This window comes from Equus przewalskii, chromosome 26, assembly GCF_037783145.1.
Source record: "Equus przewalskii isolate Varuska chromosome 26, EquPr2, whole genome shotgun sequence".
Taxonomy (NCBI): domain Eukaryota; kingdom Metazoa; phylum Chordata; class Mammalia; order Perissodactyla; family Equidae; genus Equus; species Equus przewalskii.
In genome coordinates, this window is record NC_091856.1 from 38,674,442 (window position 1) to 38,690,225 (window position 15,784).

The window sequence follows — 15,784 nt, forward strand, 5'->3', positions numbered from 1 at the left end:
ACAAACTGGCACACGTTCGGTCATGTTAAAAGATATGCAAGGCTGCACGCAGTGACACGGACTCAGCTCCCTGCAGGACCGAGACAGCCAGGTCACTGTCCCAGCGACACCTACACACACGGACACGCGCGCACACGCACACACTTGCACTCGCACACACACTCTCACGCAGGCGCTCCCCGCTCCCGCGCATCCTGACGAATGCTCACACGAACGCAGGCGCACACTCAGGCGCGGGAGGCGCCCCCCCTTCGGCTCCGTGTTGGGAAGCGGGGGCGGCGGGAGGGGTAGGAGACGTTGGCCCCGCTCGCGGCTCCGCAGCTGCCGCAGTCGCCGCAGCGTCGGGAATCGGACCAGCGAAGCCCGGGAGGAGCCGCCGCCCGGTGTCCTCTCGGCGCCGGGCGCCCAGGGCAGCGCCGGGAACCGCTTCAGCACCGCGGACAGCGGCAGCGCCAGGGCCAGCGCGGGGACGCACGCGCCCGGGAACCCCCGGCCGGCGGAGCCCGTGGGCCCCCTTCCCTCCCGCAGACGTCCCGGGACTCGGGCTCCCGGGGAAGACGTGGCGCCCCCAGCCCGCGGGATCGGGCGCGCGCAGGACGGCCGGGGCACCCCGCTGGGGATGCGCCAAGGGCCCCGCATTTGTGCTGCCCAGAGCCAGGGCGCTGCCCCGAGCCCATGAGCACCATGCGCTTGCTGACACTCGCCCTGCTCTTCTCCTGCTCCTTCGCCCGTGCCTCCTGCGACCCCAAGATCGTCAATATCGGCGCGGTGCTGAGCACGCGGAAGCACGAGCAGATGTTCCGCGAGGCTGTGAACCAGGCCAACAAGCGGCACGGCTCCTGGAAGATCCAGCTCAACGCCACCTCTGTCACCCACAAGCCCAACGCCATCCAGATGGCCTTGTCGGTGTGCGAGGACCTCATCTCCAGCCAGGTGCCGGCCCCCCCAGGGCTCCTGCTGTGCCCTCTTTTGCCCCTCCCCCCTCCACTCCCCCCTCCCTCCACCACCCTCCATTCCTCCTGCTGTCCCAGTTTCATTCCATCCTCTCTTAGCCCTCTCCTTCCTTTAAGAGAGGACCCCTAAGTCAGCTGGCTCCTTTTGGAGAGGGGTGGTCTTACTAGCAGCCAAATACCAATGTCTGCCAGTTCCCCCTCTTGGCTCCCAGACTGGTCCCCTGCCACAGTGGCCAGTCCTCACAAGGGTCCCAGGGCTCCAGATCCTGACCAGTGTGTGCAGACATATGGCAGGCAGGCATTTGGCAGTTTGTTCCATCGCTGGGTGTGCGCGTGGGGGTGGGCATTCTGGGCTCACGTGCATGCACTGAAGGGCTTCAAGCTGGATGGGGTCTGGGGACAGCTTTGTTTCTGCTTCTCCATCTCCTTCCCTTCGTCCCTCCCCTTCCCCCACCTGCAGGTCTGCCCAAGATGGGAAATGGCCGAGGTGTCGAAGCAGGGTATTCCATAGGGTGGGAGTGGGGACTGCACATGTGGGAGGTGTCAGGGCACAGCATGGGAGCCGCTGGCAGCCAGCGCAGCGGGGGAGGACACGACTCCTGAGATTTTGCCTGTCGTAGCTGTCCGCCCCTGGGCCGCACCGCCTGCTGAATCCCAATGAAGCCACGGGATCACTGCAATGCAGCCCTTTATGTAAGAGGCGGGACGACACCAGGCCAAGCGCTGCTCACACACACTCACCTGCCAGCCACGCCACATCCACAGACAGACACAAGCACACACACGCACATACACAGTACATCCATGTTTGTGCACAGAGATGCACAGACTTACACTACCACACACTCATGCACATCCGCATTACACAACCAATTGCACATGCTCACTCACATGCACACCTGCCCACCCACACATACACATCCATGGACACACACACTCATGTGCCATACACTGCTTGGCATGCCCAGCTGCAATGCAAACACGTGTGTCTTCCACACTGGGCTCAATCACACATACACACACACATACAAATGCAGGCATGTTGGGGCATACAGTATACACACGCATATCCCAGCACACACTCATGAACACCTGTGTGGTCACACGTGTGTACACACATCCTCATGCAAACGTTGGCCAGGCCCTCAGGCGAAGACTGGAGATGAGGCTAGGGGAGGGAGACCAGTCCAGCAGCTCCAACTGCAGAGGCCAGAGCCTTGCTCGGAAATCTGCCCCTCGCCACTCACAATCCACTCCTGTGCCCCAGCCCAGGGCAGCATGGGACAGGACTAGGTGAAGCCTCTGTGGCCAGCAGCTTTGGTCACATGTTCCATCTGGCATGGGGGAGGGACATGAAGGAGTGGAATCAGGGAGTCCAGGTGGGACCCTTTCTGGGGATCCCTCCTCTAACTCACTCACAGTTCTGCTCTCTGTGGGCATTGTCCCCTTAGAGAACAGCCAGTGCCACAGCAGAAGTGATGGCAGCACCTGTCACTCACTGAGTACACCCTGCAAGCCAGGCACTGTGCTAGCATGGCAGCCATCGCCCCTGCCATGTGAGGCCAGCACACTCACCGCCCCCCGCCCCCGTTTGCAGAATCAGGTGGGCCCTGTGGCTCAGAGACGGGAAAAGGCACAGGTGGGACACATGCAGGTTCTTCTAATGTGGGGTGGTGTGGAACTGCCGAGCCATCTGCCCCCGATTCTGTCTCCCTGCCTCGGGGCTGAGCCACTGGCTTCATACCTGCCGACTGGGGCCTTGGTTCCGGCAGGAAGGTGGGGCTGCCCCCCAGTGCCTCCCTTCCCTTCCTTGAGGATGTGGTCATTGATCAAAGTCAGCCCTGGGCCTTGTTCAAGCTGAGCTGAGCTCAGCCTGCCCCTGGAAGACACCAGCAAAAGGGACCCTGGCCCCCGGGCAGCTCCTTGCCTGGCTTCTCCCACTAAAGTTCCGTCTGTGGTGCTTGAGTCAGACCTTCTGGAGCTGCCCTCCCTCTCGGGAGCACCAGCTTCCGCCTACCTCTGCTTGAGAGAAGGGACAGTGGGTATCCTAGGTGTGGCTGTCAGCATGACGTAAGACCAGCCCTGCTGCCCTGCCCGGCCGGGGTGGCGTGTACAGTTCCCAGACATCACAGGGACAGGCCTTTGCCCCCCTTTCAGAGTCTCCCCACACACCTCAGGGCAGCCCCCCAGTGTCGGGGGACTGAGGGGAGGCCCTAGCAGACGGGTGAGGAGGGACCTGCCACCTCCCGGTGTGTCCTCTTGGGATCCAGCTCTGCCTCTGCCTTTCCCTACAATTCATGTATAGTCAGAGGGTGGTTATGGGGTGTTGTCCCCCTGCCTCGTAGGTGTGTGCTCCTGGGGCTGTGTGTGTACAAAAGTGGTGCCCCCCAGGTGCCCCGCCCCCCATTGGCCTGCCAGGTTCAGCCTCTGCCGTTTCTGATGGCTGGCTCTGGCACAGTGCTCGGACTGCCCCCTGCTTGAGCTGACCTTGTACCTTGTGTCCACAGGTCTATGCCATCCTAGTTAGCCACCCACCTACCCCCAACGACCACTTCACTCCCACCCCCGTCTCCTACACAGCTGGCTTCTACCGCATCCCTGTCCTGGGGCTGACCACCCGCATGTCCATCTACTCAGACAAGGTAAGCCTGACCACTCAATGGGGACCCCGCTGCTCTGCTCCTGTCTTCAGACCTGGGTGGCTGGCTCTTGCAGCTGCTGGGGAGGAGGAAGGAGGGTGGGCAGGTGCTGTGCCAGGATGGGGCAGGGGCACAGAGGTACTCAGGCCATGGGCTCTGTGCTCAAGGAGCAGCAAGGCAATACATGAGCTCACGCATTTGGGCACGCTCACACACACACCCACACACATTCATAGTTTCATAAACACACAAACTCACCCACACTCATGCACCTGCTCACCTGTATACACACTCACAACACATAAACTCACACAGACACAAACAAATCCATACACTCACACCTATACAAACCCATGAGCACATGCACACAAACACACTCACATGCACACTCGTGTGCTCTCACACACACTCAGCCATATGCACATTTGCACGCATACTCATACATTCACACTCAGGTACACAATCACATAACACTAACATATTCACCCTCCCCACACACACACTTATGTTCCATCACACACTCATACATGCCCACACTTACATACTTACACCTATGCTCACATATGTGTGCAGCTACATACACACACCCCCTTGGGCAGATGGCCCACTGACAGGTGACAGGCACCAACAGCAAGCCCCCCGAAGCAGCAGAGATCTCTGTGGGCCAGGAGAAGACATACACAGGGAGGCTTCCTGGACAACATGACGGGCGGGCTTTGGAGAGCTGGAGAAGGGGGCTCCAGGAGGAGGAAAAGCCTGGGACTGGATACCAGGCAGCGAGGAAGCTGTGGTTCCCAGCCCTTCCCACCGCAGGGCCTGTGCAGGGTGAATGAGGAACAGCTCACGGCAGGAGGGGCCGGCCTGACCACTGCTCAGCATCATGGGGTGCTCTTGTGGCCGCAGGCTGGGGCTTCTGGCTAGAGGTGTCCAATCCTGGAGCGGCAGCTGGAAGAGCCAAGAGGTCACCAGGTTGGTTTTGCAGGACACTTGCTCTAGGTCAACAGCTCTCCCACAGTGTCTGCCCACAGTTCTGAGAGGACCCATCAGCTGGAGTGCAAACTAGCCACCAAGAGGCTAAGAGGGCTGCCACAGCCTGCTCCTCATCTCCCTCCAGGTCTGGGGCCACCAGCAGACAGTCCCCAAGGGGCTGCTTGGCAGGGGACATCCAGCTTGGTGCCTGAACTGAGGGGCCAGAGAGCTGAGCTGTGTGCCCGAAGCTTCCTGGGTTTCCTCGTCTTCTCCAAATTCATCCTGCTGGGAGCCCAGAGTCTTAGATAAAGCCACCTACGGCACAGAGGTCATCCCAGCCAGGGGTCTCTGGGGAGGTCAGGGATGGGTCTGCCCGGAGGCGAGGGGTTAGTGAGGCCAGGATGTGGGGCTCTCTGAGAAGGCCTTCCAGGGAGGAGATTAATTGGAGGCCAGAGCAGCCACCCTTCCTGGGGCCCTGGCAGCTCGGCACACAGCTGAGACACCCTGAATGCTCAGAGGCACTGAGACCACAGCTGTGGAGAAACAAAATGTCCTGCCTGAGCCCTCCAGCCCTGCCTCCTTTGCCTCTCTGGGCACTGGTCACCTCACACGCAAAGGGGAGAAAAGTGCAGGAAAACAGCTGGTGGAGCACAGGAGAGGCTGGGGGAGCCCCCTCCCAGGGCAGGACCCCAGCCCAGCAGGAGCCCCCAGCCCAGAGCCAGATTGTGGTCCAACGCTCTGGTCCGGCATGAGAGCAAACCTAATGGTCAAACCTCGCAACGCCACCCTGGCTCCACTCGTGGTCCCAACGAACAGCCAGTCTGTGCCCAACACATGAACCAGGAAGGCCTGGGTGAGAGCCAGACCAAGACCCCAACTACAACTCCCTTGCAGCCATGTTGCCAGGTGAACGGTGGACAGAGGCAAAGGGGCATTCTTGCACTTGGGTTCCAAGGCACTGCCCCCAGGTCACACAGAGGGAGCAGGTGAAAAAAGAACCTGGAGGTCCCAGAGGACCACAAGATCAGTGTCTGTCCCCAGGGATGCTAAAGGGACTAGTGCTTCCTGGACAGACACAGAACCTAGGCTGAGGAGGGCAGAGCCTGCTCCATGCCTGAGTCCCAGCATGCCCTTCCCTGGTGGTTAGTGCACACAGACAAGCAAGTCAAGCCAGCAAGCGACAACCTCTGGGCTTGGTGAAGAGATGAAATGTTTAACCCCGAGAGTGGAAACTTCCTAACAAATACTACGGTTATGTAAATAACTGTAGAAGGACAGCGTGTGGCCCCAGAGGGGATCTTTGAGATGCTGCATGTCAGGGAGAACTTTCTGAGTCTAAGTTGTCCAGCAGGGGGTGCTGCCCGGAAGGTGGGGAGCTGCCCCAGGGGCACTCCCACAGACACCCAATGTGGTCAGGGTGCTGCTGGCAAACACCCAGCCTCTTTTTCTCAGACTCGGGGGCGGGGGGAGGAGGGAGAAGAGAATGGTGTGAGGGCAGGGGTATCAGGAAGTCCCACTGGGTCCCTGTCTGCTGGGGAGCATCCCCCATTAGTGTAAAGGGAGGAGTGGGGAGCAGTAGGGACCCCGGTGTCTGGGGTCTAGAAGCGTCCCCCAGCCGTATCAGGGCAGCAGCAGGGGAAGCGCTGGTCTGCCTTCGCCAGCCTGGCAGAGGTCTCGGTCCCTCCCACCCATCAGCCTCCGGTATCCCCACAGAGCATCCACCTGAGCTTCCTGCGCACGGTGCCACCCTACTCCCACCAGTCGAGCGTCTGGTTTGAGATGATGCGCGTCTACAGCTGGAACCACATCATCCTCCTGGTCAGCGACGACCACGAGGGCCGGGCCGCGCAGAAGCGCCTGGAGACGCTGCTGGAGGAGCGCGAGTCCAAGGTGAGGCCCGGGCGTGGGCGGGGCGCCTCGGCGCAGAGTCAGAGCCGAGCAGGAGCAGGAGCAGGAGCCGGGCGAGCGCCCGCTGTGTCTGTGGCCCGTGTGTGAACACCCTTTCTTTCCATCGTGCATGGTCAGCACCACGCGTCTGGCGAGCGCCCGCCCCAGCCTGTCCTCGGCTCATTTCACTTGCTTTTGCCATTAGTCGAAATCTCCTTCGTGTCAGTCCCTGCGGGGCGAGGGCAGGACCACCTGGAGCTCCGCAAACACCCCCTCCCTCCTCGTGGGTCCGCAGGCCAGAGCCCCGCCGGACCCTGACCGCTCTGCCCCTACCCTGTGACTCCCGCCACCCTCCCAGGCAGACTGGCCGGGCCCAGCCCCCCAGCAGCCTCCTCTAGGGCGCCCCTCTCAGTGTGATGGTGACGACAACGCACCATGCACCCTCCCCAAAAGACCTAGCCCCCTCTCTGCTGTCACTCATGCCATGTCTTCACACTGGCCTCGCCTCCCCTGCAGCCCTCCACCTCCCAGCCACCCATCACCCTCACCAAAACCCCACCTGGGGATATCTGCCATGCCCCACCCCCAGCCCGGACCCTGCCCCCTTCAGGCTCCCGCTCCCCCTCCTGCACCCAGTGCCTTCCTCTCCTCACCTCCCACCATGGGGCTAGGCTCTGGACTCCTCCTGGGACCAATTAGATGCCTGGCTCTAGGACACACTGACCACTCCATCCCTGCCTGGCCCCCACTCTGTGGGGCTGTGGAGACACCAGAGCAAGGATTTCTGGGGGTCCAAGTGACCCCTATCCCCCAGTGCCAGCCTGAGGAGGAGCTGGTGCTCACCAAAGGAGGCCCAGGGTCTCACCTTCACCCAGCCCAGAGACCTGGGCGTTTGGCACCCAGGCCACAGCCCACGGGTCAAGTGGAAGCCAAGCAGGGCAGAGAGGGAGGGAGGCCCAGGCTGGGGAGGGCCGTGGGAGGCCAGACCAAGGGGGTGGCAGGGAGCATGCTCTGTCCGTGAAGTCAGAGCTGGCTTCATTAATCTTAGTGCCAACCCAGGGCCCCTCAAGGTGCCATAGGCCCTGAAGGGAGTAGAGGGCACCGGTTGGGGGGGGTGAAGCCAGAGGACAGGCCCAGAGGGTCCTGGGGGTTCCTGCTTTGGGGGATTGGCTAAGTCTGGGAGGGAGGGCTGGCTACCAGCACTACAGGGCCCCACCCCTCTTGAGATAGCACCCCACACATGCAGCAGGTGTGTTACCTCCTGGCATGTCCACCCATAGCCACATGTACTTGCAAGCCCAGTGCACATGCACACATGCTCATCAGTCACACTCCACATACCTAGCCACCTGCACTCACTCTCATAGGCACAGGCGGCCGTTCTCAAGACAACTTCCTCACACTGCACACCTCCCGCCACACAGACCACACGCACCTTCCCACGCATTGTCATGGCCCAGCCTAGGCACTCACACACAGGGATGTGGCCCATGGGCATGCTCACCCCACTAGCTCACAGCACATGACCGTGCATACACCCACACAAGTGTTCAGATGGCACTGGTCCTCACTCCCCGCATGGGCTTACGCAGACTAACATTCCCATGCAGATGTCCACGGATGCATGTCACCCCTGTGCACACATATGCACACAAACTCTTATCACACTGGACCTCCATCACACACGTGGGTCGATGAGTGTGCACACACCAGTTTGTGAGAACAGAACACCCAGATCTCTAAGAGAGGCAGAGGGAGGACCCGGGGAGGGGGAGGGACAGAGGGGGCAGGGAGCGGGGAGGAGGTGCTCCCTCCCCATTCAGGACTGACGTGGGATGGGGTGGGTACTGCTGGGGCCACACAGCAGGTGCATGGCAGGGGTGGGGGTGGCAGGTGGGACCCCAAATGGACACATTTGGCATGGACGCGGACAGGGCCTCCGTTTCTCCCAAGTGTGACCGTTTCCAAGAGCACAGCTCCGGGAGGGAGCCTCAGTGGCCCCAAGCCCCTCGTCCCTCGGCCCCACCCGGTCCCGGCCCGCCCCGGCCTAGGTGTTTGCGAGCTCCAGGTCCCGCCCGTCTGCAGACGTCCGAGGAGGTGGTGTGATAGCTTTAGCGCCGTCATTTTCAACCGTTTATAATCTTCTTCTGTGTCTGCATATTTTCTCTGTGCACATTATTCATCAGAGTAAAAAAAGGAACTATGAAAACCTCGACCAACTGTCCTATGACAACAAGCGCGGACCCAAGGTATATATGCATGGACGTGCACGCCACCCACCGACTAGGGAGCCCTGGCCTCCGGCGCCTCGGCCACTAGGGCCGCCGTCTGGCCCAGCCGCGCCGCAGGCCCGAGCAGTGAGGAGAGTGAGGTCGAGAGGCAGGCAGCCGCAGGCAGGAGAGGGCAGGCGCGGCTGTGTGGGTACCCACGGCCCACCCACCATGGCCTCGGTCTTGGCCTGCGCCCGAGAGGCAGGTGCGGCCGCAGGAGGAGCTGCTCTCCGGGAAGTGCATGCAAATCTCTGGGACCCCCAGGGTTTCCTCGAGGAACCCAGGAGGGAGCCCACCCGCCCAGCCGCCCGCCTGCCTGCCGGGGTCTGGGCCACTCCTGCAGGGGCCTCAGAATAAGGCCCAAGAGGATCTCCCATGGTTTTGGAACAGTCAGCCCCATCTCCACTCCCGGTTGCATTCCAAAACTCTTTTCTGTTTCCTGTCCGCTGCACGCCTCTTTCTGAGTCTCGGTCCACTTCAGCTTGCATGCTCAGTGCAAAAATGAGGACAGGAGTGAGAGGTGGAAAGAGAGATGCAGAGAGAGCAGAAAGCAAGCACAGGAGAGTGAGCAGGCTGAAGAAAGGACGAGCGAGGCCAGGCCAGGCGAAGAGCCAGGAAGGCAAGTGGACAGTGCAGGTGGCAGGTGCAGGCCGCCGCAGCCCTAGCTAAGCTGCCTCGGGGTTCCTAGCGGCTGTGGTCCGACTCTCACCCTGAGGCGCTGTGTCCCCTGCCCAGGCTGCCTGCTAACACTTCTGCTCACACCACAGGCTGAGAAGGTGCTGCAGTTCGACCCGGGGACCAAGAATGTGACGGCTCTGCTGATGGAGGCGCGGGAGTTGGAGGCCCGGGTCATCATCCTCTCTGCCAGGTGAGGGCGTGCCGGGCCCCTCCCCCAACTCCACCCAGGCTGCACCTGGCCAGGGCCCAGGCAACGTTGGGCTGAAATTGAGCTTCAGCTTCCAAAATGCCCTTGCCAAAGAGAGTCCCCACCACGTACACCTGGTGACCCGAGAAGGCAACACCGTCTATCTGTTCAACCCTCCCTGGGTCCTTCCTCCCTTCCACAGGCACCTGCTGCCGCTGGCCCTGAGCTGGGCTTTGGGGATGGGAGGTGGACAGGCCCCTGCCCTTAGGAAGGCCAACACAACCCCGGTGATAGATGGGGTGACACGGGGCTCTGGGAGCTGGGGTCAGGGAAAGGGCCCAGGTAAGTGATGTGTGGTATGCAGGTGAGCCCAGGTGGGAAGGCCCATGGCAGGGAGAGGGCCCGAGTCATAGCACTGAAGGATGGGAGCAGTTGGAGTAGGCAGCCAATTAGGGACCCCTGAATACCACGCTGCCGCTGGATAGGGCCTGACCCACACTGTGACCCCAGGAACCAACCCACAATAAAAAATCTCCCTATTTGCAAATGACTAAGTTCTCCCGGGAAGGGAAAGGCCAGACCACTCAGAATGGGAAAAAGAAGAACCGCATCCCATGGGACAGCCAGGAGGGCCTGGGTGGACTGTCTGCCCTGTCCTAGAAGCTCTGCCAGGCTCCAACAGAGTGGAGAAAAGCAGCAGGGGTCACCTGGCCCAGAGAACACACCCCAAACGCTGCTGTCCGGAGTGCTGGAAAGAGCCAGCAATATTCTGAGTGGCAGGGAGGTGTCCTTTCGCACATTCAGTCAATAAACCTCAGAGCGAGGTGCCCACCTCCTCCCAGGATAGAGTGCAGTGGGGCCCACCAGGGCTCCTCCAGCTGGACGGCAGGAAGCAGCCCCACTCCAGAGCTCACAGCGGCCAGATGAGTGCAACAGGAAGGAGCTAAATCCCCACTGCCCCCCATTTTGCAGTGCGAACCCAGGGCTCAGAGTCATGAGTCACTTGCCCGTGCTGACCATCCAACCCTGAGCACTGAGGGGAGGGCTTCAGGAGAAAGGTTTAAGGACGTGCCCACACAAAGTCAAGGGGGTGCACAGCCCCTTCCGGAGCAAGGCTCTCCCAAAGCGATCACTGCCCAAGGCAAGCCCCGCCCAGGGAAAGCCCCACCCCAGGGAAAGCCCCGCCCAGGGAAAGCCCCGCCCCTGGGAAAACCCCGCCCCAAGGAAAGCCCCGCCCAGGGAAAGCTGCGCCCAGACAAAGCCTGTCAGACCCTTTCCTTTTATTTCTCCTTTGTTTCCCCTTCCCCTCACTCATTATAGAGCTTGAGAGAGATTTTGTGGATGTGGTGGAATGAAAGGATGGATGGATGGATGGATGGGTGGACCAATGGACAGACAGAAGGACAAGTGGGCAGTTGGCTAGTGATCTGAAGTCCCCTTCATCCGGGACAGAGCAACTCAAGGAACCCATTACCCCAAAACATAGGTGTTCAACTGTTGGACGCTTTTACAAAGGATGAGTTCACACCAAACCAGACCTGCCCAATCTATACATTGTAACCAGAGTGGCCACCAGGACAGGGGCCAGAAAGCCATGCATAAAATCAATCCGCAGCCTCCTGGAGGCCTCCATGGGGGCCAGCGCGGTGGTGAAGTGGTTAAGCGCACACATTCCGCTTCGGTGGTCCGGGGTTCACTGGTTTGGATCCTGGGTGCCGACATGACACTGCTTGGCAAGCCATGCTGTCATAGGCGTCCCACATATAAAGTAGAGGAAGATGGGCACAGATGTTAGCTCAGGGCCAGTCTTCCTCAGCAAAAAGAGGAGGATTGGCAGCAGATGTTAGCTCAGGGCTGATCTTCCTCAAAAAAAAAACACAAAAAACAATCTGCAGAACCCTACCATGCTCGGCTCCCAGAAGAGGGGAGGGCACCTTCTCCACTGCTTTCCCTCTGGTCAGTGAGACCCCAAGACACATGCTGCAGCCATGGGGAAGCCCCTGGACATGGGCTGAGGGGGGCTTGCCTTGTGTCACCAGTCCCCAGGATCAAGGACAGGTTTGCCAGATGTGGCTCCAAGAACGAGGTCAGTCCAGGGAAGGGGACGTGGTCATGACAGATGTTGCACACACTACATACACAGAGAGACATTTTCACAAACTATGTGCACACCACACGCATGCATGCACATGAGCATACACCATATAACACCACATGTACATGCACGTCATATACACACCACACATGCACAAATGTAAACTAACGTGCACACATGTGCACAGGCACACAGCATATTCACACCACTCATGCACACATGTGTGCACACACCACATGTTCACACACATATACACATGCACAAACATTGAACACCATACATAGCAAATGCATGTTCACACACACTGCATGCACACCATCTGTGCACACATGCACATACCACACATACACATGCTTGTACACACTATACATGCATGTGCACTGTGTACACACCATACGCAAAGCCAGCACATGCACACACATACAAACAACATGAACACATACTGTATACACATGCACATGCCATATACACACATCCACATGCACCCCCGTACAAGCGTATGCACCATATACACACTGTACATAATGCATGCACATACACACATGCACCATATACACACCATGCACATACACACAGGACATTCACATGCATACACACAGGCACATCACACACACAAATACCGTACACACTTATACACAGACACATGTGCACCTTTATATATAAGCATACACGTTACACGATCATGTGCTCGACCATAAATACTCTACCATTTATGTTGCACTCCAACATATACATGTACTCATGCTTATGTACATACACATTATACACATCACACACTGTGTACATGCACATACTCCACACATGTACTTACACTGCCCCCAAAGGCATAGCCCTCACATCAACCACACCCACCAACACCCCTCTTGAATCTGTGCAAGGCCCCTGTGCTGTCAGGGCAGGAAGGGACCCCTCCCCTCACACGCTGAGCTCCTTGGAGCAGAGAACCAGAATCCCACAGCAGAGGGCAGCCCAGCCAGCCCAGCATGCCCAGCTCCCAGGAGCCCAGGGAGGCAAGGCTGTCCCCTGGACAGTGGCAGACACGGGGCCTCTTGACCCTGGCACTTCCACTTGCCACATTTTGTACATGGTGGCTGTTGAGAGCATTTTGCAGAGACCTCACGAAGCCAATCTTAATTCTTGACCAATTTTCTACAGGGTGCAGAGAATTTGTTTCAGGAAGATACTCTTCATTTTTACCTTCCTGAAATTGTCCTTACTGGGTTTGGCCATTTCATAAAACACTTTGATGGGTTGATCAGGCTTTTGTTCACAACTCTTCTACTGATATCGATTTACACAGACACAAGCATAGGTGTGTGCTCATTCCGCTAAGTCAAATGCCATAGACCCGAATAGTGGCAAGCAGACGAGCTTCTCTGCTAGGTTTTGTGAGCACCGTTGACAGCATGCACGCTGCGCCGTGACACGTACAGGGCTGGTTTGGCTGGGCAGTCATGGTTGGATGCTCTCATCTGGGTCACCAGTGTGGTGCTGCCTGGAACGTCTCTGTTTTGTGTTCTTACATCCCACAGTAGCCTTGTCATTTAGAGCAAATACTGAAGGTCTGAATTTCTTTGTTGGCTAATCCTCGAGCATATTGTATGCAGACTCCTCAGGGAGCCTAGGGTCACCTTGGTTTCCAGGGTCAGCCATTGTGAGAATAAGCCAACACTCAGCCAAACTGCCCAAGCTCTTTGCGTCCCACTGCCCAAGCATTGGAGAAACAAAGTGCTAGTCATGGTCCAGGCCCATCTGGGGCCAGTTCCATCCCGTCAGGGAAGGGAAGGTAGGAAGCACGAGAGGACCCTCAGTGGCCCCCACAGCCCCACCTTCTCTTCCCTGCTGGGTCCAGGTCCAGGGTCCTTGACCCAACCAGGGAGACCCCAGCTCCAGAGGACCGGGACCATAGGGGCTCACCTGCGAGGACACCCCAAAAGCTCAGGACCATGTGTGCCTGCAAGCCGCAGCCTGTGCTCTGTCCTGCCGGCAGCCCCAGCCCCGGACAGGGGGAGCCCAGCTGCTTGTGCAGATTCCAGAAGGATGAGCCCTTCCAGGGCTCTCCAGCGGCTTCTGCTGCAATGCTCCACACAGCTCCCAGGCACTGGGTCCCACCAGCATCTGACCATTTCACACGTTTAGACATGGAGGACCAGAGGGAGCATGACCTGTCCAGGAAGTCACAGGAGCATGGGCTCTGGGATTGACTGTCCAGGCGCAGACCTGACTCTGCTACTTACCACCACTTGTGTGCACTGGGTGCCTCAGTTTCCCCTCCCGACACAGGGATAGTACTAATGCCTGCCTCATAGGGATATTGTGAGAACTAAATAAGGCAGTCCATGTAAAGCACTTAGAACTGTGCCTGGTACCTGCGGAGCAAGTGATCCATCCATGGTGATCCATCACCATCCTGGGTCAACCTAAGCCTGCCCAGCAAGGGCTGGGAGCCAGCCAGAGTGGCTTGGGAAGCTCTGGGCGTCTGGGCCCCATTCCTGTCACCCTGCTCCAGAGGAGGACCCCAGAACCGACCGCGGGGAGGGGACGGCTGGAGTCCTGGCCCGTCACCCCGCTCTGCCCCACAGCGAGGACGATGCTGCCACCGTGTACCGCGCAGCCGCGATGCTGAACATGACCGGTTCGGGGTACGTGTGGCTGGTGGGGGAGCGCGAGATCTCAGGGAATGCCCTGCGCTACGCCCCGGACGGTGAGTGCTGGGTCTCTGGGGCCGCGGGCGGGGCTCCCCACGGGCTCTAAGCGAAGGGACGCTCTCCCAGGCATCATCGGGCTGCAGCTCATCAACGGCAAGAACGAGTCGGCGCACATCAGCGACGCCGTGGGCGTGGTGGCGCAGGCGGTGCACGAGCTTCTGGAGAAGGAGAACATCACCGACCCGCCGCGGGGCTGCGTGGGCAACACCAACATCTGGAAGACAGGGCCGCTCTTCAAGAGGTGAGCGGGCTCATCCTTCTAGAGGTGGACGTGGCGACTCTTCCGGAAGTGGGCGGGGCCGCCTTCGGGACGGGTGGGCACTCTTAGGAGGCGGGACTAGTCGCTCTTCAGCGGGTGGTCCAGCGCAGCCTGCTGCCCACATCCTACAGATACAGTCACCTTTCCCACTTCCCTCCTCTCCCCCCACCTCCTCTCCACCCCCACCACCATCTCCACTGTGATACTCGTCCACCCCGTTTCCCACACTGACACCAGAGCCTTGAATGTCGCAGAAGTCCTGGCCTTCTCCACTGCTCCAGCCCTCACCGTTTAACACTGCAGCCAACCCTGAGACCCCACCCCACTCCTCGGGGTGGCTGACAGCCCTTGGGAGGAGGCTTCTACTGCAGGTGGGGACTGGGAGCTTCCAGGGACCCAGAAGGTCAGACAAGGAGCCCAGGGATGGCACCCAAGCCTGTAGAGAGCCAAGGTTGACCAAAGACCGAAGTGGACGGCTGCAGTGGGGCAAGAGTTAGCTCACAGCACCCTGGACACCATGCCACCAGGGTGGGCTGGCCCAGCTCATCATTAGACACCCCCCCACACACACTGAGTAGCATGTTGGAGAAACATGGTTCATGTTGCCCACAACAGGAACACACACAACTGCAGGTACAGGCAGCACACGTGCACACATGCATGTCCATGTGCACACAGACAGACTCAGACAGGCACATGGCACACACATATGTGCCACAAGTACACGCATGGGAGTGCATCCCACACAAGGATCACATGTGCACACAGATATGGCCAGATGGGCACACCACGTGTGTACACACACACACACAGATGTGCTCATATAGGGAGACAGGACTTCAGCCCTGCCTCCCCCACTCACTGGCAAACGGGCCACTGAGTCCTCCCCGGGCTTCTGCCTCCTCATCTGTAAAGCAAGAACACCTGCTGTGAGGATCAAACATCCCAACCCACAGAAATCCCTCGAAACAGGGTCTGGCACCCAGGACTCAATGGGCTGCTAGAACTGTGCTGTCCATCTGGTACGGGCAGACAGGCACACCATCCGTCAGACTCACAGCAGGAGGGTCTGACATCTGCCAATCTTTCCTTCTTGGGACTGGGGCAGAAGGAGGGGCTCGAGCTTCTCGGGAGGCCAG

General features: G+C 59.3%; 1 protein-coding gene across 9 annotated transcripts in view; it reads left to right on the top strand.

Moving 5' to 3' along the window:
- The window catches only part of GRIN1 (glutamate ionotropic receptor NMDA type subunit 1), a 25,398-nt gene continuing 9,614 nt past the window's right edge, over positions 1-15,784 (top strand). For 2 of the 9 annotated variants that reach the window (XM_070595954.1, XM_070595955.1), the window contains exons 1-7: positions 208-933; positions 3,461-3,595; positions 6,275-6,451; positions 8,635-8,697; positions 9,486-9,586; positions 14,261-14,382; positions 14,453-14,627. In XM_070595954.1, coding sequence (XP_070452055.1) covers positions 676-933; positions 3,461-3,595; positions 6,275-6,451; positions 8,635-8,697; positions 9,486-9,586; positions 14,261-14,382; positions 14,453-14,627 — 1,031 coding nt within the window. In that variant the 5' untranslated portion in view covers positions 208-675. Of the gene's footprint in view, positions 934-3,460; positions 3,596-4,495; positions 4,562-6,274; positions 6,452-8,634; positions 8,698-9,485; positions 9,587-14,260; positions 14,383-14,452; positions 14,628-15,784 lie in introns of those variants that run through there. The other 7 variants (XM_070595959.1, XM_070595961.1, XM_070595960.1 and 4 more) reach the window with 6 other exon arrangements.